Source organism: Pleurodeles waltl, chromosome 6, assembly GCF_031143425.1.
Source record: "Pleurodeles waltl isolate 20211129_DDA chromosome 6, aPleWal1.hap1.20221129, whole genome shotgun sequence".
In the NCBI taxonomy this organism is placed as follows: Eukaryota; Metazoa; Chordata; class Amphibia; order Caudata; family Salamandridae; genus Pleurodeles; species Pleurodeles waltl.
The window spans coordinates 180,430,579-180,452,793 of NC_090445.1; the positions used below are offsets into that span (position 1 = coordinate 180,430,579).

Genomic DNA, 22,215 nt, shown 5'->3' on the forward strand with positions numbered 1-22,215 from the left:
GGAAAACGTGGAGTCAATACTTAATCTAGTGAAGGTTCGGACTCTAGGCCCAACCCCTACAATCCCTCAATACTGCGGTGACATAGTCCCAAACCAGAATTTACATTCTCCTAAAGAGCGACAACACCCTCCAAATAATCCCTGGGTTAACCAATGTCATGCAGATCCCTGCACTCTCCCAAATTGCACCAGTTGCTTCCAACAATTAAATATAAACACAAATGGTCCGGATTCACATAATAGACCGAAATCCTCTTTGGACACATTATTAGCACAAAGAGATATATTACACCTTCCCCCTGCTGGAACTCCTTACGTAGTAGTTCTTGCAAATGTTCCCACTATACCTATGGATAATAGGTAAACATGGACGGCCTTGAGAAATAAATCTCTGAACTGGATAGGAACCCGCATGAAGCCTGGGATGACAGACACACTCTTTGAAGACAATAAAATGGTCAGGAGAGTTAAATGGGTGGGCAGGAGTCCTAAAACATTAAGGGGTGATTGCGTGGTACTCTAGTTCAAAACCCCAAAATTGGTCGAGGACATCTTGAGAAACTTAAGCCTGCGACCGATCCCTGACGATGGCATTTAACTGATACCCCTAGGCTATTTCTATAAATTTAATGGGAGGCATGATCAATCTAGTACAAAGCCCTCAAATAAACAAAGTAGATTTGAAAGAAACTATACGGTCCCTACTATGAATAGATTCCACGCTCTCCCCCTGGAGGAAGTTGATTGACTGACGGTGGACCATGTTGAGGGCAGGACAAAGTCTAAAATGACGAACATTGCCCCTGACCCACTGAACGGTGGGGATGGCCTGGTGGGAAGCAAAGGGGATGAAATGATGGTAATGGAAAAAAAGAGTACAACAAGATTCTACTGGCAAATCATTAGTAGGTGGAGCTCCTGCCCACCCGGCCATATCCATTCCAATATCCACACTCCTCACAGAGACGGAGACTAAATTATCCACACTAACTAGGAAATTAGGGAAACATGATCCCCTGGGCTTGGGCTCAATTTCATCAGAAGATAACTTTCTATTTTGGAACGTGGCAGGCCTGCGTAACAAAATTGAGAACGAGGATTGGTTAGAATTCATTAGAACCTTTTCCTGTGTGTGTTTACAGGAGACCTGGTCTGTAGATCCCATCCATATAGACGGTTACAGGACATTTCACACCCCCGCAATTCCTTCTCTACGGGGCAGGGCGAAAGGTGGCCTGTGTACATTTATTTCTAATAAGTTTGGCTCAGTAAAGGTGACCAGCCAAATCTCTAACACGTTTTATCAATTGATGCTATGCGAATTAAAAAATGGAACGCCCCTGGCTATTATTAACTTCTATAACAATGCCCCCTCACATAAAATTTCACAAATACTCAGGCAATTGCAGGACTACCTGGATCGTGCATGTAATTCTACACATAAAGAGACCTTTATGGTGTGGGGAGGCAATTTTAACGCTCATCTGTGTTAGCAAATAGATGAGAAAGCTTGTCCCCTCGGTGTAGGTGAAAACGAGGACCTAATTCATTTTACTCATAATTATTAAGGTAATCTGTTGATTGACATATTATTTAAATTCAATCTTTTTTTCTGCAATGGTCTAAGTGATAGTAATTCACAGCTTAAACCCACTTTTAACGGTAGATGTGCAAACACTACAATAGATTTTATACTAATATCCAATAACTTTGATTTTGGCGCATCTGACTACAAAATTCATGACATTGCGCTTAGCGACCACTATCCCCAAAGTATACACCTTGCACTGCCTCAAGCCATAAACAAACATAAGGGAGCAGTAGAAAAGGTAGTGAATATTGAATTGGGCTCAAGGAATGGCTATTCCATCCGTTGGTCTCAGATCGATTCAATAGATTTCATGGAACAACTGCTGAGTGATTATGTTAATGAGGTTGAAACCTGCCTCTCAGATAACACTAGACGACAGGAGTGTATTAAGAGTGTTTACAGTAATCACTGCGGGAATCAAACAGGCTCTTACAGTAAGCACAGGTAAATCTAGATCATGGGGAAACAAAAGGTGGTTCGATACCAAATGCACACAGGCTCATAAGAAACTCAAACAGTACCTACACAGACAAAACCCTGATAAGCACGAGATCACTACTCTTAGATACGAGTACAAAAAGGCTTTAAAAAACAGGAAAAAAAAAAAGTAAAAGATGAGGCTTGGAATACTCTACAATGCAAGCCTCCAAAATAAGAATAATGCCAAATTTTGGAAGATAGCGAACTCTCCTCTCTTGGGCGATGGCACGTCACCAAGTATCGAAATAGCTATCATGGAAGATGAGTGTGTTACCCATTTCTCCAAAATATATTCTTCGGAAAACTCCTCTCCAGATACAAACGCCCATAGAGTGGACTTCCAGCCTATTACTCCACCATTCAGTTTAAGCGAGGTCACTGATGCCATAAACGCCAGCAAGAGTGGGAAAGCACCAGGCCCAGACGGAGTACCAATTGACATCTATAAGTCTAATGTTGCACTTTGGGGCCCTTTATTGACATAGGTCCTACGAGCCTGTTGTGCCACAGCCTTTATCCCAATCTGGGCGGAGTACATCGTTCTGATATTTTAAAAAGGCGACCGTCAAAATCCAGCATGTTATAGACCAATCTCCCTGCTTGACACCTTTGCAAAGATTGCAGGACCTATTGTCCTGAACAGGCTGTGGGAGTGGACGGAAGCTAATAACATACTAATGGACCTACAATATGGCTTCAAGTCTGGGATAGGGACCGTGGAACAGGCCCTGAACTTAGATATTTTGATTGGCAAGTACACAAAAGCCAAGACAGGAGCTTTATACCTTGTATTCGTAGATCTGTCCTCTGCGTTTGACTGTGTAATTCACAGCAAACTTTGGCTCCTTTTGTCGCATATGGGGGTAGACAATACAATAGTTCACTTTATCAGGGAATTATACTCAGGAGCTAAAGCTAGGGTATGCTTCGGGCCACAGGGGGAGTGTACCTCCTTCTTTCCTGTAAAGCAGGGGGTACGTCAAGGTTGGGTTTTAGCACCTCTTTTGTTCTCCCTATACATCAATAAACTAGAGGCTGTTTTATCTACTGCTTGTCGAGACCTTCCACAAGTTGGCTCCCAACAGATTCCAGCTTTTATGTATGCTGACGATTCTGTTCTTATGGCACGTACCCCAGCAGCTTTGCAGCAACTACTGACAACCTTTGACAACTATATGGAAGACTTAGGCCTTAAAATTAACCATTCTAAAACTTACATTACCTGTGGTAAAAATCAGCAAAAAAAAAACCATGTTACAATAAAGGGCCTCAAACTAGTCGATACAGAAACCTTTTCATATCTAGGAATTATGTTTGACAACAAAGGGATCTGGTCGCAAGCCATTAGTTCTAGGAAATTACTTTTCACAAAAACTATCATGGCTGTAAAAAAAAGAAAAATCTAAAAAAGTTGTTAGGGCCACTCCTAAAGATATGATGACAATCTACAACGCAAAATGTGTCTCTGTTCTATTGTATGGGGCAGGCTTATGGGGATATAGGAAATGTAATGCTCTGCAGTTAGCTGAAAATGATCTTCTAAAGTCTATCCTAAGTGTGCCTAAATCTACCTTAACCGTGGCGTGCCATTCAGAAATGGGGGCAACATACATCACAGATTTAATTAACATTCAACCAATGTTACTCTGGCACAAAGTGTGGACCTCTGAATATGCTAGCTTGAATAGAGCTATTATAGCAGACGCTCAATCATTAAGCTACTCGCTGCAAATCCCATGGCTGGATCATATAAGGAAGTTTTCCACTGACTTGGGTCATCCTGAGTTTTACTCTACACCAGTAAAAATGGAAACACTTTCCAGGAAAGACCTGAAAAAAACTTGCCTGGCCGACCTGAGGTGGGTTACTGAGTTCAGGAAACCCAGCGTGAGGAGGAATCTTTTGCTTCAGCAATCAGATGGCATGGAACCATATTTAAAATAAGTATTGAACCCGAGGCATCGATATGTCCTCACACGCCTAAGACTAGAGACATTTCATCGAATTGTTACCTTTCCACTTACCAATGAATGGAACCCTGTCTTGGTGAAATGCCCCTGTGACTCAGTGTCAGTTCAAAGCACAATGCATACAGTCTTATTTTGCACATTATATTCTGATTTAAGGAAAGTGTTTGTGATCCCACTTTTAAAATCCTTGCAATTCAAACAGTGCCGTCCTGCCTTTCTTTATTTGTTGACTCTTCCATCAATCCAAATCTGTAACGGCCTAGCTGTTTATCTGTGTGCAGTTTTGAATGCCAGACCACACGTTTAGGTAAAACTGAGGAGGCCTTCCTTTTAAAATACGATTTTATTTAGGATAATAGTTCCCTTGCTTTCAAATATCTGTCTTTTACTGCTTTTATCTTGTTTTTATCACCTTAAGAATAACAGATTTTAGATTTTCGTAATGAATTTCTGACATGGTTTTAATTGCTGCATGTTTTTGTTTTATTTCTCTTAAACTCAGTGGACGCTGATTGGTGTTATTTGTATATTTTATGTGCTTTTTTGATTGTGATAAACAATCGAATAAAGTATTTTGATGATGTAGTTTATGTTACTATCATACAGAATCACTTGTCCATCTCGTAAGCTGCTGTCTGGGACTTTCCTTACAGAGGCACTCATTTCTAAAACGTATACTTCTGAAACATGGATTGCGAACAAGTAAAGAGGCCCTGAAGTATATGTTCACAGCAGTAGTCCCTGTGGAACTTGCCTGCTTTGATAAACTTTTTGATGAAGCCGGCAGGGCTCTCCGGGAGGCATGGGGTCCGCGTTTGGGGGCGCTGCTGCTAGAAAATAGAGTTTAAATAATTAAATCACCAATAATCATATATTTTTGACTTCAACTTAAATCCAAAAATATTCAGGACTTGTACAAGCCACTTTAGTCTCTCTGCTGCACCTTACATTATGTGGTATATAGGTAAAATATGTGCCCGTTGATCATGTAGATGACTCGTAATGAGTGTTTGTACCTGGATTACATGTTTTCATATTGCTCTTTTACTCGGTTTCAGCATTTCTTGTAAGTATACTGCAATGTGATAGCTCTTGACATAATGTATTTTTATTATTATTTTATATATTACTAATAGATGATTGGCAATTATGGCATACATTTTATCCTGTTTTACACATGGGTAGAAGATGATTTGCTATGATGATATGCACTTTGATTGCACATTTTATATATACTTTCTCTGGTTTTATTTCTCTTTTATTTTTGTGTATTTTTCCAATGATTTTAAGTAATCATGTAATAAAGTTACTCTTACATTTACAACAATTACAGGCAAAGGCTTGTGCCCTGACGTCTGATTTTATTTCCCTCTACAAAACTTTAAATTTGCATCAGATCCAATATTAAAGCTTGTAGCCACCAAGGTGGTTCCTTTTGTTATGGCTGCAAAGCCCTTCATGGGTGGAATGCACATATTTTGGACAAAATAGTCCCTAAATATTGTAAAAGGTCTCTTGGAGTTTGGTATTATAATGCAAGAAATTGCACATAAAGGAGCCTTCCTAAAATGCTGTTTTAAACTTAGATCGGTACACAGCTACTGAAAAAATGCTCACACGTCAGGATGGTAATGTATAGTTTTGCAGCATGAATCTTTTCTGAATTCACATGCTTTTCATTATTCCACCATCTAGTGGTTGGGTCAAGAATTTTCCAACTTCTTTTGTTTTCTTTAGTCCTTTCTTCATTTTTTGTTTTTGTTGTTGGGCGTCAATGGATCTGCCAATTTGGTGCTTCGTGTGACACTGTATCTCTTCCTCAGAAAGCTACCACCTTTGGTCGCCATATTCAGATTCCTCTTTTTCACCAGTGGGTCTTGAAGTCTGCTGGAGAATCTCCAACACAAGGAAGACGTTTTGAGAAGAAATTTCAAAGAAATCATCAAAGTTCACCGGAGTCGTTTACCATCACCGATTTGGAGTATTCGGTACAAAAGGAGCAGACTTTTTAAAGACTCTTGAGAATGCCCATTCAGGGGCCTCCCTGACAGGCCTAATGGAGAAGACACCCTTCCAGTTTTGCAAGAACTGCCACTACAAGTTTTCACAGAAGGACAAGCACCGGTCAGCATCCTCGCCTTCCTGTTGACCATCAAAGTGAGGACTGCAACGTCTCTGCAGTCTTCATGTTGAAGACTATGGGTGTGTGTGTGTGTGTGTGTGTGTGAGAGAGAGAGAGAGAGGAAAAAAAAAAAGAAAGAAAGGTGAGCCCATCACATTATGCAGGGCCAGTAGACAATACCATCCCTAAGGGATCTGGGTCACTCAAAAAAGAAGAGGAGAATGTCGCCGAGGAGGAAGAAATAGTTGACGTCACTGGTCAGGCGAGCAAGAAATTAAACAGACCAGAGGTAAGAGAGTCATCTGCCTTGTAAAAACAGCCCAAGTGACATAAATCCATTGAAGGGAGCCTCGGTGTCGAAGAGTTTGCCGACTGCAGGCCCGACATAGAGATCCCCTCGGAACCCTCAAAGGAGACTCCGCAGGAGGATTTGACAAATCCAAATTTTCGAGAGGCGATCCAGGAAAAGACACTTGAACTCCGAAAACAGATAGGCCGCAAGCAGAAAAATGAAGCTTGATGACCGAGACATCTTCAAAGGACTCTTTGACGCTGAAGAGGAAGACACCAAGTCTCAACACTGAAGGAAAGGCACGGAGATAGAACAGAAGAGAAGGATCCTATAGGCCGAATTAACCGCCTTAATACAAAAGAAGAGGGATTTCGATGGAACCCTAAAGGTGCTCAGTATACCCCAGAAGACTCAGTTGCCGGAAAAGCACATAAAGAAGACAAAGAAATTGAACCTTCTCATTACTCTAGAGCCCCAAGAAGAGGAAGAAGACCTTTTCTATGAGAAAGAAGAGGAACAGCTGTGTAGGGAGCTGGGTTCTGTTTGCAGTACCCTCCCCCCACACTTTTTGCCTAGATGTTAGAGGCAACTTGACTGAAGTGCACTGGGTTCCTGCTAGCCAGATCCCCAGTGCCAGTATTCCTTCCCTAAAACAAGACACCGGGTCACTTGATCCCCAAGTGACCAGGCCATTCAGCCCCCTGTAAATCCCTAGTAAAGGGTACCCCTGGCACCTAGGGCATAGATACTGAAGACGACCCCTCAGAGCTGCAACACAACTAGGCCACTCTGAGGGACCCAGCACCAATCTTGTGCAGACTGCCTTTAAAGGTTGGTTGACAAGGTGCTCCCAAAACTGCAAACACGACATGGCCCTCACCCTGTGTTCCATGTCCCTTAACACTGCATGTAATATATGCAAGTCGCCCCCTAGCAGGCCTTACTGCCCTAAGGCAGGGTGCATTATATTACATGTGAGGGCATATCTGCACAAGCAGTTATGCCCCTGCTATGTCTGTCGATTCTCAGACATAGTAAGTGACCAGGGAAGCCATTTTAAATATGTGTGCTGGGCACTGGTCACTACGATTTCTCCAGCTACATGATAGCTTCACTGAAGAGAGGGATGTTTGGTATCAAACAACTCGTATTGGTGAACCCACACTGATGCAAGTGTTGGATTCACCAATAGATGCACCCAGAGGGCACCTCAGGGGTGTCCCCTGAAAACCTACCAGCTACTAGTGTGTTAACTGATTGGTCCTGACCAGTTCATCCACCCTAGCCACGTTTATGACCCCCTCAAGGTGAGAGCCAGCGCTCTCAGGCCCAGTGCCAAAATCCTGCTCTGGGCGGGGGTGTTGACACCTCCTCCAGACAAGATGGACATTCCAGGGCAGGAAGCTTCAACAGCCTGGCCGCCTTTGAAATGTGACCCAGGTCTCTTCAAATGGCAGCGATGACCACCCCCTGTCCTGACTCCACTTTTGGCGTCAGAACAGGTGGGGAAATTAGGCAGATTAGGAGGTATGCCCACTTCATGCCATTCCCCCCCTAAGGTGGACGAGCTGAAGTGGACACCACTTTTTAAATTCCTGCATCTTGGCTTAGAAGGAATTAGGTCACTAGGGTCAAGGTTATGCCCACTTCCCAATGGAAGTGGTCATAGAAAGGGTGTAGTCACCCTAAAGGTGGTCAGCCCATTGGCTACCACCTGGCACTCCCTGAAATGCCCCTAAATTGAAATGGCACCAGTGAATCCCAGAACTCAAATGCTGACGATCTAAGAAGAGACACACCAGCAGAAGAAAGAGCATCTGACCTGGTACCATCTCGCCGGGCTGTTTGCACTCCTTAATGGACTCTGCACTAAAAGATGCCTCATCCTGCAGCTGAACCTTCAGACCGTGGAAGGACTGCCTGCCTTCAAAAAAGGCTCAAGTCTCCTGCGAGCAGTGGACCTGCCGTCCACCCAACTCTCAGGAAAGGATTCTGCAGCCCTTCGAACCACAAAGACCCAACACCTGAAACCACCACAGCACCCACAGTCACCGGCCCGAGTGGGAATGGACCTCCAGTGTCAGCAAGGTCCCCCAGCTGTCCAGAGTCCAAGTCCTTTGTGCTTTCACCCCTCCTGGACTCCCTGAAGTAGCCTGCAGTCTCTGCAAGTAGACCCGCCTCTCCTGCAGCCTCTGTGGTGAGAGAAATCCCACACCCAGAGCAACCACTGCACCTGTCGCGGCTGTCCCAAGTTGAAGTGTACCCTTGGTGTGAACAACATCCCCCAGCTCCACTGAACTCGGGTTCACTGTGGTTTCACCCTTCTTGGTCTCCCCGACGATGCCTGCAGACCAGAGGACCCCCCAACCATGAGTACTCCAGGACAGGGAAACCTGACACCAGAGGGCACCCCCATATCTGTCGCCCCTGGGACGTGGAGAAGAGGACCAAAGGGAGCACCCCACGTTTGTGACCTACCTGTTGGTTGCCCCCAAGTGGCTACCCCAGCTGGAGCCTACAGCCTAAATCCATGGAGACCAATCCCCATTGAAATACATAGACCACCCGGCGCGTACTGTACCTCTGCACCCGGCTTTCCCAGTGTTGCCCGGAATGACCTGTTGGTGTGGTCCTGACCCTTGCCCAGTACTTACCTTATGTCTACCACATTGGTCCCGTGAGCCGTCAATAAGTACTTGTTTGCTGAATGTTTTCCTCCCATCGGTTAACACTGAAGAACTCTGAAATTGCACTGTTGGTTTTTGTAACTAAAAAGTATTTATGCTTGAAAATGTACTTACCTTATAACAAAGTTCTTGGGTTCAAAGTATATATATGTAAAAAGAAGTGTTCTGTTTCTAAATTTGTCTTGGATTTATTATTTGACTGTGTGTCTTATTTATTGCCTCTGGGACAACAACAAACGCGTAGCACTCCCCTCTGGTAAGCCTACTTGGTCGCCCACACTACCACACAATAGAGCATTAGTCCTATCTACTTTTGCCTCTGCAAACCAATTGCACCAATTGCACTCTCTGCACAGTGTACTTCTTTTTGGTGCACCATGTAGGGGACCAGCTTCATATAAGCTGACTGAGGCGTTTCAGGGCTCAGAAGCTGAGTATCTGCACAGTAGCAGGATCTGAATGCAGACTCTCCTGAAGAAGAGGTTACCCCCAAGCTACTCGCCCCCTCGACGATATAGGCATGTATAACCACATCATTAAATAGGCAGCAGAAATGTATGGGGTACAACTCGAAAAAGAAAAAACTAAATCTTGCTTTCAGGTTTACCCATGCTGCCTAGTGTCCTGGACCAGGGAAGAGAAGCCTTTAAAGAGCCTGCCACCTGTCGAGCTTTGGCTCTGAGAGCAGATAAAACCTACAAGTATCCATCTAAAGAGACCGCTTATATAAAGGCAGGGACACATCTTGTTTGGGGTCAAGGGCAACAAGTTTTTATGTTTACTTTGTCCTTGGGACAAGTAGGCCCAACCCCCTGCAGCACAAACCCTTTGGCTGCCTGTTTACAGAGAGTGGAACTCTCTGCAGTTGAGGTAATGTGTTTCCAAAAGATAAAGCTGTTCGAACTTGTATTTATGGTTCATTATTTGAAAGCCTTCATTATTAGGGTGAGTGCTGTAAATAAATGTTTTAAGGACGTTGGTTCCAGTACAAAAAAGAAAAAACGTGTATACATATGTTTGAAAAGTTTAGGCTATGAGGCTAAGTATAATGCTCCCAGAATGCTCTCTGATTATATGCAAATTAAGTGTCATTTAGTAAAATGTGTTGATGCATGCTAGTATTTCCCAAAAATATTTCTATTGGAAAATCAGTGTAACCATTTTCAACACGATTATGGGAAGCATGAAAATAAACAAACACTGACAAAGCCAACTGATCTGACATATTTTTATAAGTCTTTTAGTTTCATCAATGCGTGTCTTGTTTTGACATGGCTTTTGTAACACTTTATTGTTGTGGGAGCTAACAGGCCCTCAACATTGTAACAAACACTGGCAAACCCCCCCCCCAAAAAAGTTTTTGAACTCTAAAAGCACGTGTTGCCACCAGCGGCATAGCAAAGGCCCCACAGCCCCCCTCCAGGGGGCCCCTTCAGCACAGCACCTGCCCTGAGTGAGTCTGGAGAGGGGGCTCCTCCATGTTCTTTACAAAGGGGCACCCTCCAGTTTCGTTACGTCACTGATTGCCACTGTAGTTCCTGACACTGAACAAAACTACTTTGTGTGGCAATATGCTCCTTGTGGAAGAGCAGAATGCGATCACTCACAGTAAAGCCGGCCGAAAGAGAGAGAAATAGAAGTTTAATAAAAACAAAATGAACTGCAAGTATTCAAGCCCTACTATGGTAGTAGCCCTGGCATAATCAGAGAGGCTATTATCAGAGCACTTACATAATGAGATTGCTGCCATAATTTGTCGCCACACTACATGGCACCAAAGGGACAAGTAGATCTTTTTACAGGACAAGTAGATTTGAGAAGCAACATGTCCAATGGACAAGTAGATATTTTAATAAATTCCACACCCCTGATAAAGGGTACAGTTCCTGCAGATTCCATCATTGTATCCACTGCAAGAAAAAGGGCCAACATTCCATCAGTGGTAGGGCTGCCTCCAGAGAAAGAAATCAAAAGGATGGTGCTCACAGGGAGTAAATTTGAGTGTAGCACAGACAACCCATGGCGCATTGCAAATTCTATTGCTGAATCGACATGCACATCAGCACTGGGAGGCAATCGGATAGCTGATGAAGCCCCTTCCAGAATAATACAGAAAAAGACCAGCACATTTAGTGGACAGTGGTAAAATCATCTCCAGTACATATCTAAAGTCAGCTTTGGTTGCAGTGTTATACTTGTAACCGACAAATGATGATGGGCATATCAGTCAGGAGGCGATCACGGTTAAGAATCTCGTGATTCAACCCAGAGGTACAGGCCAGCATCCTCAACACTCCATTCAACAGTGAGCGGTTGTTTCGCAGTACAGTTGGCGACAAACTCAATCAGTTAAAAAAGGACAATGAAAGTGCTAATTTAATGGGAGCATTGCAGTTTTGTGAAAGAATGTGCAGGGGAATAGCACCATCATGCAGGCTCACAGGGAGAGGAAGTTTCCACACAGGAACGTCTCATCAGTGCTTTCAGGGAACCAGCAAAACAGCCTCAACCTAACAAGGTTGGCAGTATCAACAATACCACCAACTGACTTTTTGCGAAAAAGGCAGAGGAAGGGGTCAACCCCACAAGGGAGGGTCTACTCCCACACAAGTGACTGTGCTTTGTGTTTAACAGACCTCTCATAGACACTGCCATGGAGAGGCATCAACAAGGAACAACATTTCCTACATGCAACACCTGTAGGAGGCAAAATAAAAATTTCCTTCAGGAGTAAAGGAAAATAACATCAGACAAATGGATAATGAACCTAAATCAATTAGGATATTGCATAGAGTTTCTAAAATTCCCTCTAACAAAACGTCCAAAGAAAAAGCTTCGCTCCAAGGAAGAAACAACACATCTCTTCAAGGAGGTGGAAGAAATACTGGGCAAAAAAGCAATAGAGAAGTTCCTATGATACAAGATCAACAGGAGAAACTACTCAATTTATTTCCTAATTCCCAAGGTAGATGGCTTTCTATGACCAATTTTGGACCTTAGGTTCATAAACAAGTTCATAAAGACTCAGAAATTCTAAATGACTACATTAAAAGAAGTAATCTCTCAATTACAAATATAGGGGATTACATGGAAACAATAGACTTAAAAGATGCCTGCTTGCATATGCCAATGAATATGCAACACAAAAAATGTTTACGCTTTGTGGTAAACAATATTCAGTATCAGTTCTCAGTACTGGCATTTGGGATAAAATCAGCCTCAAGTGTATTCACTAAGTGTCTAGCAGCAGCAACAGCCGCACACCTCGGGAGGCAAGTCATACATCTTTCTCCATACCTGGATGTCTAGCTAGTAAGAGCAAATAAAAAAAAATGCAAAAATGGCATACAACAGGTAATTAAAACCCTATTTTCATTAGGATTCTCAATAAACTGAGAGAAATCATCCCGACAACCAGAGCAAGGAAAGTTATTTCTTGGAGCAAGAATAAATTCCATTCATGGGGACCTGTTTCCCAAGGAAAAGATTGCAGAGACTCATCTTTACCATAAGGGGCAAGCTCTGACAGTGACAGCGGTGGGGAGACTTCTGGGCAAAATTACATGCATTCCCCTAATCCCATATGCAAGACTTCACATGAGATCAATTCTGGAACGGGTACAGAACCAATGGTCACAAGCAATAGGGAGTTGGGAAGATCTAGTGGTTGTCACACAAAAAGTACAGGAGGAAATAGTGCGCGGAAAAGGTCAAATATAACTCAAGCCATGAAATTTTAGCAACCAGCTCCATCAGTTACAATTACAACAGATGCCACACATATGTGATGGGGAGCACACATGAACTCTCTCAGTCACAGGAGTTTGGAAAGAAAAGGATGCGATACAACACATAAAAATCGTAGAACTGAAAACAGTATTTCTAGCATTAAGCGTCTTTCAGAAGCAGCTATTAGGGAAGTCAATATTAATCCAAAAAGACAAAACAACAACCATGTTTTGCATCAACAAACCAGGGGGAACACAATCCCTTGCATCATCAAAGCTAGCCCAAGAACTCAGGAAATGGGCCATACAGAGGACAATAAAGTTAACAGTGTTTCATCTTCTAGTGAAGGACAATACAGAAGTGGACAAGCTCAGGAGACAGGTGTCTTGCTCACACGAATGGGAGATAAACCAGAAAGTGGGGAACTCCAACAATGGATCTTATCACAATGCCATAGAATGCAAAATGTCAAAGCTTCGCATCCAGACAACTTCACCACCAGTCCCTAGGGAATGCTCTGTTGATAAGCTGGTCAGAGACATTTGCTTACGCTTTTCCCCCGATACCACTATTGCACAAGGTAATCAACAAATGCAAGAGAAGCAAGATAACTGTTATCCCAACTGCCCCCAAATGGGCAAGACAGACCATGTTCTCAGAACTTACACAGATGACAGAGGGGATGTTGGATCTGGCCATTTCTACAGGGTCATTCCCCAAACGTTTTGCCTTCTCCTCCTAATTTTTCTGACCCTTTTTGGCTGACTTGATGACTCTGGGCACTTTACCCCTGCTAACCAGTGCTAAAGTACATGTGCTCTCCCTTGAAAACTTGGTATGATTTTCTTATACCTAATTGGCATATTTAATTTACCTGTAAGTCCCTTGTACGGTAGTATCTCTATACCCAGGGCCTGTAAATTAAATGCTACTAGTGGGCATGTAGCGCTGCCTGCGCCACCCACTGAAGTAGACTTTCAAACCTGTCTCAGGCCTGCTAGCGGAGGGCCTGTGTGCACAGTTCTCTGCCACAGGGACCTGGCATCTAAATTCATTTGCCAGGCCCAGAACTCCCCTTTTACTACATGTAAGTCACCCCTAAGGTAGGCCCTAGGTAACCCTCTGGGCAGGGTGCCATGTATGTAGAAGGCAGGACATGTGCCTAGTAGCGTGGCCTGTCCTGGTAGTGAATAACAGCCTATTTAGTGACTCACTGCTGGGAGTGCTGCCTTCTCATAGGATTGCAATGGGAATGCCCTGCCTTATGTCTAAGGGCTATTGTCTATTTTATGAGGGGTAGCATAGGCATGTTTGGTATGGTTGTAATGGTAGTGAGAGATGCTGCTTACTGGTCTAAGTGGAGTTTTTATTACTATTACAGAAATGCCACTTCTAGAAAGTGAGCATTTCTCTGTGCATATGACTGGTGTTTTGCAGCTTGACTCCAATCCACGTCTGGGCAGACTGACAGTTGAGCCTTGTGCATACTTCTCAGGCAGCCTGTACACATGAAGGGCGGATGTCACAGAGGTGCATCTGTGTATTGAATGGTCTTCCTGGGCTGAGAGAAGGGGGAGGCGGGGCAATCCTGCATCTTTAAAGGCTGTGCCGTGGCCTCATACAAAAGGTTTGTTTACCCCCAACTGATGTTTGGAGCCTGTGCTGGAAGAGAGAGGGGACACTACTAGAACCAGTTATAACTGGTTGAAACCCCCTCTCCTCCTCATTGAAAATACTTTTTAGAACTGAGTACAGGGGATTTTTTTCCCCACAATTTGGAATACTCTGGGATCAAGAACATACTTGTAACTGGACAGAGAATGCTGAAAGGACTCGCCAGGAACCGCCTTGGACTGCTGCTGCTGTGCTGTCCTGTGACCTGCTAGGTCACTAGGAGGAACTGCCAACTGGCTGCATCCCCTTGTGCTGGGCCCTGCCGCCCTGCGTGCCCCCTCTGTCCCCAAAGGCTGGGTACTGTGGCCCCTACACTCTGCAACCTTTGGCTCCCAAGAGCCAGGAGCGCATGGAGTAGCTCTCTGTTTGCTATGCCCGTCGTGGTGAGTTATTTGTAGTGCTGCGAAAGGTGCTTCATGAGCCCTGCTGCTGGAATCACCGCCGCGACCCTGGTGCCTTTGGAAAACGGAGCGCTCCGGTATCGCACTCCGCCCTGTGCATCTTGTGCTTGAAAATGCTTTGATGCTGCCAGAAACACCGCCTCAACCTGGGCTCTCCAAAGATCCAAGTGCATCAAAGATCTGCTACAGCTGGTGCCCCCAGGGCACGAGAAAACGAAGACAGGAGCTGCTGGTTTCAACCAAGTGCCTCTGGGGCAAAGCACGCTGAGGGAGGCGCCCCCAGGGCACAAGCAGGCACCCACTTTGGTGCTGCTTCACCGCTGTGGTCCGGGAAGGGCTGAAGGACAGCACGTGCACCTCATTGGGTGCAGCTGTGCCCCGAGCGGGGCGGAAGCCTGATTGGAGGCCCCTGCTCCACCAGGCTCCATTCTAGTGTGGAACTTTGGTGGGGAAGGAGACCTAGACCTAGACAGAGGCCCCCCTGCCCCCTTAGTACCACACGGAGATCTCTGGCGGGTGGAAGCCTCATCTATCCCCCCCCCTTTTGGAGGGCCCTTAGTAGCCTGGGGGTGACCCAAGAGATCCCGGGTCTCAGGACGGTCCCCGATTTATGAACTGGTGGGAGTACGTGCTGCTGCCCTCCTCACAACGAGGCCCCTGTTGTGCGCAAGTAGCACCGGGGGCCCTCTTGTATGCTTCGTGGCACAGGAGGTGCCTTTGAAATTCAAAACAGGTACTCTTGCCGAAATACCCCTTCTGGATGTTCCTTTTAGGGGCTTGAGCGGACTGTCGGGCTAAACTGTTCTTGGTGTGATGTGACATACATGTGTTGATGTTCCTTTTATGGGCACCCTACGCCGATATACTGTCCTGACTTGCCATATGTTTTATAATGTTCCTGATATGGGCATTTATGATATTTCTTTGACAAGTTCATTTATTTAGTAATGTGATTCCTGACTACTGCTTATGTTGCAGAATAATAAGTAACCTGTGTGTTGTATGTGAATACTGCTGGTTCTGTAGAGTAACTATTGCGTACTATTCTGACAACTGCTAAGGTAGCAGGGTATTACTGACGTGCTGTGTTTGGACTAATTATGCTTTGTGCAATACAGTTTATTTTTACATAACTTGATGTTGTGTTCCTTTGTGGTGTATTTATTGCATCACAGATGTTGTGCAAATGCTTTACACTTTGCCTCCGGATTAGGCCTGATTGCTCGAGCCAAGCTACCAAGGTGGTGAGCTGGGGTTATCTTGGACGTGTAACTCCCTTGCCCTGACTAGAGTGGGTGGGTTCTGCCTGGCTGAGGTGCATAGCCTACCCAACCAGAAACCCCATTTCTAACAGGGAAATATTCAAAAACTACTAGTACAACTCTAGTTCTCTAGTTTGATAAAACATCAATTTTTGCTATTTCATTTTGACTGTCTCCCCTTCTTTGACCATATCCCGAAGAAGGATTAAGAAAGGGGAGACAAAATATGCAAACTTGTAAACAATCAGAAGAAACATTAATTCGTGTGGTTTGTATTACCTCGGTCCTACTGTCAGAAAGGAGAATACAACTTAAGAAATCTGTTCAATCAAAGACATAAATCTTAAATGCTGCTTTGTAAACTTTCTGATGTTGGTGGAGAAAAATTATGGTGTGATCGGTTAAATCCGTTTAATAAGTTATGTCTGTTTTTGTAACTGGTTTACTACTTCTAATGTAATCATTTTAAGTAATCCATTATGAATAAACTTTACGTTTTTGATATTTTGTATAGGATGTAATGCTCCCTTTCAACTAATTTAGAATGCTAGTGACCTGCACAGAGGTTTCGCTGTTAGTACTTCAGCTGTAACTCACTGTACAATACCACAGTAAAATGGAGGTGTAGTAGTATTTCACAAACACATCAGTGGCAGAGGCAGCTAGTGGCACCATTGAATTATTACTAGAATTGAAGAAACGTGGAAAAAATGTGTTTGTCATACTAAGGCATCTGTATAGAAATTCAGTGATGCCACCCATGCATGCCTTAGCACACCTGGTATTTAGTAAGGAAAGTATAGAGTGGTTTCTACTGAGGTTGGGATAGTAGTAAAAGCTCTTCCGTTTCGTATGTAGTGGTCCTACAAGAACTGTAATCCACTAACTTACCCTGAATGATATTTCTTACCTGCTCCTACATCAGAGGGAACGATTTTATTGTTGATTCCCTGCTGGAAAAAATATTGACCCTCCTGTTCAGCCTTACCATATGTTCCCTAAATCCTCTCAGGCCAAAATCTTAAAACATATCCACTAAACACGGGAGAGTTTTCATTAAGCCATGGAGCATTTTCAAAATTAAGCTGCTGTCTTCACAATGGACTGAGGTGAATGTGGATGTCATTAGCACCCAACAGGCTTCTTGATCATCCACTTCCATGAATCCACTAGACCTTAAAGTCAGTATGTTTAACATTTCCATTGTTATGTTGCTGCATGGAGGACAACAATCATAAAGGGCGGCTGTACCTAAATCCTAGTTGTCCTTATTTTCCAACTAAATATTTTCTCTGACACACTATTTCTGGGACCATTTGCATGACTAGCATTATCATTCATCAGAATCCTTTATTCTACAGATTAGATAAACATGGCACCTTTGTGCATGATATCTTACTCTTTGACATTAGAAAATCTAATTGCACTATTGGGACAGATATCACAGGTACCTTCTTCGAATGTTTCAGATAAACTTTAAACTAGATCTCTCACAGCCATACCTATTGAATAAGCACAAGCATTTGTAATAAATGAATTGCTGTGCACCAGGGATTTGGCAGTTTGAAATATTTGTGGGTGAGGATGTAGCCAACGAATCGGAAATGTGTTGTTCGCTATCTTTTAATAAGCATGAGATCCATAAAAGGATGGACCAACATAGCAAGATGCTAATCAAGTTAACCCTCTGACTAATTGTAAGCAAGACTAACTGATCCTCATATAAACTTTTATGTTGTACCAGTTCCCCGAATGCTGAATTGTTCCGTTACTCAAGCAAATGTTATCGATAAAACATCCAGGAGGTCTAACAAGTGCGACAAGCATTGGTCAACAAGGTTTTATTTTGCAAGCCAGAGAATGGCATGAGAGAATCAACTTTCAAATGTCGTACACCTGTGTTTCTAATACTTTGCACATTGATTTACTTTAAGCCAGACACAAATATTCTTTTTTAACGCTTCTTTTCTAACATTTTTGTTTAGTATCCCTATGCAGCCCTGTAAACCAGTTGTCCCTACACTAAGTGCTGTGTTTGTGGATGAGAATTTGCCAGATGGGTCTCATTTGCAACCAGGGACCAAATTTATCAAACACTGGCGAATGAAGAACACAGGAAATGTGAAATGGAGCTCAGATACAAAGGTACCAACTTTTGCTATACTGCTCCTATCCCATTTATTGCTGTGTATCATGTTTGAGTTTCTTATTTGCCTTTCTTGTTTGTACTAAGAATAGAAAATATGTTAAATGGCTGCAGCATAGTGTACTTTTACATAACCGTCCTTTGCATCTGCTCATGTTTGAGGTATGTAATGCAAATAGGCTATGTCAATGAATTCAGTCTCATGAAAACCCAAAAACACTACACTAATTGCACAGCACTCAAAAACACACTTCTTCCTAGTGTGATATTAAGTAATTTTTTATGTTTATTTAAATGTGTTAAATTTTAAATGAAAGCTCACAAAATATATTCTTTCCAAGCAGCAAGTAGCTATTGATGCCCGCCTTGATCCTAACTTCATAAAGTTAGAAATAATTAGTAAATTTAAATCTGTATTGAGAACTTGCACACCCAAATGCGTAACACACAGAGACCACGCTGGAGACAACAATTCTCAAAATTCATAAATATCAAAGTTGTCACAAAACAAAGTTATTTCATAAAGGAGATATTTAAATTGTAAGGTCACATTATGAAACTGCCTCAGTCTCGTTGGTAGTCACTGATAATTATTTAGACATTGAATATGTGAGCCTATATGTAGGCTCCATGAACTCTTCTTTTTCAAAATTAATTTCTCTTTTTAAAATAAGTTCAACACGTGTGGCCTGGACCAAGAATGGTGATCGTTGAGTAGTCCGATTGCTCTACTCTGGCTACAGTAAGACCTCCCACCACGCCCAACACTGTAAAGGAAAAGAACATGAGCTTGGGAGTATCCCCGAGGATTCCATTCTGGCCCTTAGTGTTGCAAACAATAAAGTATGGCTACACAGCAGAAGCCATATGAGAAAATGGTGCAGGCGTTACAGGCCATAAAGCATTGTGCACTCATTGAAGCAAAGAAAGTTGGGAGAGAAACCTATGTACACCAACCATTCAAGAAGCCTGGGGGGGGGGGGGGGGGGGAGTACCCTTACTGGACAGTGCTCCCTTGAAGGTGAGCACTGGAAAAGAAACAGCAACAAATGCTGAAAAGGGGTCAACACTTTTGGCTACTATTCCGTGCAGGAGGGCATTAATACAACCTCAGGAAAGCAAAAGTAGCATGTGTGACACGTTGCATCAGGTCTGTTAGATGATTAGTGACAGACACAGTGGACATGTGACTGAAGCACATGTGGCGTGTTACTCAGCTGGGACCCAGAGGGCACTGTAGTGAGACCCAACATACTGATGAAGACGTCCCCCGAATATATAATGAGCGAGTATGCTGAGAACAGGCTGTTACTACAGTCACTTAATTTGCTCGGCAGTTGCACGCACAGCGATGGAGAGCACTGAAGGCCAGAGGGCCCCTCAGGCATTACCTGAAATCTGGCGACTGGAAACGTGTGGAACAGATTTACAGACTCCATTATGGCAACCATCAGGCCCAAAAGGGATGGCACCATCAAGGAGCTGCTAAACCTAAAAAGCAAGGGCCTACCTAGCTGAGCCAAAGAGAGAGATCATGCAGTACACACAGTTCAAAATGTTATAGCAGACAGGACAAAGCTTTATGATGCAGTTCTCAGCAGAAAGCAAAGCGGCTATAAGTGCATCAATACAAATCTAAAATAAAACCTGTTTGAAGTGAGGAAAGATGTGGAAGACCAGGGAAACAATGTAAATTCACTTGACAACACACAGGACGAGTGGATTATGGAGCTAAAAAAAATACAGATCCCGACTGGAAACCTTGAACTTCTAATAATCTTAGAAGAAAAACAAGACAACCTGAATAATCTCTCCTGGCGCTGGAACCTGAGTTTTTTGTGGGGTCCCACAGAACAAGGCGGGAAAAGCAATTAAATTTGCTGAAGTGATGGACTTTCGAAATGGTAACCACCTTCTTAAGGTACAACAATGTCACAGATGGGTTTACCCTTACCAACTCATTTTTGAATATGAGGAAGACATGGGCTGCTAAATCACTAACAGAAGCATGTGGCATTCTACGGTTGAGCCTACCAACGAGACTAAGGCAGTTTCATAATGTGACCATACAATTTAAATATCTCCTTAATGAAAACCGGAATGTGGCACAGCAAAGCGACTTGCCTCGCCTGAAAATCCCAGAATGATACAGAATACCAAGTCGTAGTGAGAAGGGAACCCTGAAGAAAGAGGAAATCATGGCAAGACACAAGGTGGCGTTGGAACACCTGCAAACACAACAAGATAAACACAAGCAGTGAAAGGGCTGAATGAAGAGAACGAGCAACGTTCAAGGGAGGATGCAGGAATGGGGACATGTGCTAATTGCAGAAAAGGGGGTATTCCTTAGTTGTAGAAAAATATATCAATACACTGTTCCAATAAGAGATAAGGAAAAGACACAAGAGAGTCCTAAATTTTAGGAGCAAATAACCTCACACATCCAGAAGGATGTCATGCTTCATCATCGGTACAGCTCCTCGTCAGACCGGCGCTGCAATGTCTGACGGGCTCCACCCCAGATGGGGGGGCTCTTTGCCGGAGATCTTTTGCAATGATGGTGCCGTGACCCCAGGATTGAGTGGGGGGGAGGACAAAGAAAATAGGAGATCAAAAAAGGTTAAAATTGTCTCTCACTACCGCCAATGGGTGAATGATTTATTGAACCAGTTGGAAGGTAGGGACCAAGATTTAAAAAAAGAGGTGTAGTCAAACGAGTGAAATAGAAATAATGATCAATCACTCTATTGGAATCTAAGAGTGGGTGGGAGGTAGGACAGTTTTCAAACCACCCTTTTCAAGGGTCGACATGTTTCGCATCCTAGTGGCCCGGACGGGACCATTGATGCTTCGTCAGGACCAAGTTGACTATCTATGTCTCCTAATCATAAGGGACTAATGTGTCTACTTTATCAGAATCCCAGAATTACAGGTAGCTGACAAAATATGAAACAAATATCTGATCACTTACATTAGTCAGGTGCATATGTTTTCTAACTAAAGCCCTGAAAATAAAATGAATCAATTAATTGGTTAGCAGGATAAAGCAGGCCAATAAAAGAGTGCTAAAACGTGTCACACAGTGTCCGTGTAAACAGGTGAGAAAGTGCATATAGACGTATGTAAATAGAGCTTACCACCCCCAATTAGGGGAATGTGCTCCATAGGACCACGCAAACCAATGGTATCATAAGTCTAAACAGAGAAGCACAATCATATCAACAGGAAAACATCATGAACAGTGATTATCATAATCAAGTAAAGTATTGTATAATCAAAAATAAGGTAAATTAAATACGAAGTATTCCTTAGTTGGCCTACAGTAGAGATTCAGCTTACTGCAGAGCAGGTAAATTCAGACACCGACAGAGGCCAATGCACCAAATATCCTTGATGTACTAGCCAACATCAGAATTCATGGACTCAGAGTTATGATCATGCAGTGACTGTTTAGTTCTCTTGTTACCCTTAGAGGGAGATATTGAAATGGTTCTAAAGGAGAATCTTATCAAAGAGGAGGGTACTGGGAGTGAAACAAACTACCCACAAACATAAAGGCAATGTTCAGAATAGCATTGTTCCCCACACATACAGCCGGCACAAATAACAAGCATTTTCAATGCAACGGGTTTAGCATTTGTTAGAGTTAGAGCTATTAGCGTTGTAAAGCAAAAAAAAAAACTCCAGCCTGAAAACATCAAGCCTCGTATGTTTTTGGTACTTTACCGGTGCTGTGTAAGTGGGCCAAATACTGGAAAAGGCATGACGTATGCATGCCTTTCACAAATGAAAGCAAGCGGATTTAAAAAGGCAAGCCCACGAACCAATGTAAGTGACTGACGTGGCATGGGCGTGGTTTGA

The 22,215-nt window shown here is 43.3% G+C and overlaps 1 protein-coding gene across 2 annotated transcripts in view; it reads left to right on the forward strand.

Annotated features, from left to right (window-relative positions):
* NBR1 (NBR1 autophagy cargo receptor) overlaps window positions 1-22,215 on the forward strand; it is a 751,844-nt gene that overhangs the window by 182,169 nt on the left and 547,460 nt on the right. For both annotated transcript variants that reach the window (XM_069237768.1, XM_069237769.1), the window contains exon 11: window positions 18,194-18,353. In XM_069237768.1, the coding sequence (XP_069093869.1) occupies window positions 18,194-18,353 (160 nt within the window). The remainder of the gene's footprint in view (window positions 1-18,193; window positions 18,354-22,215) is intronic.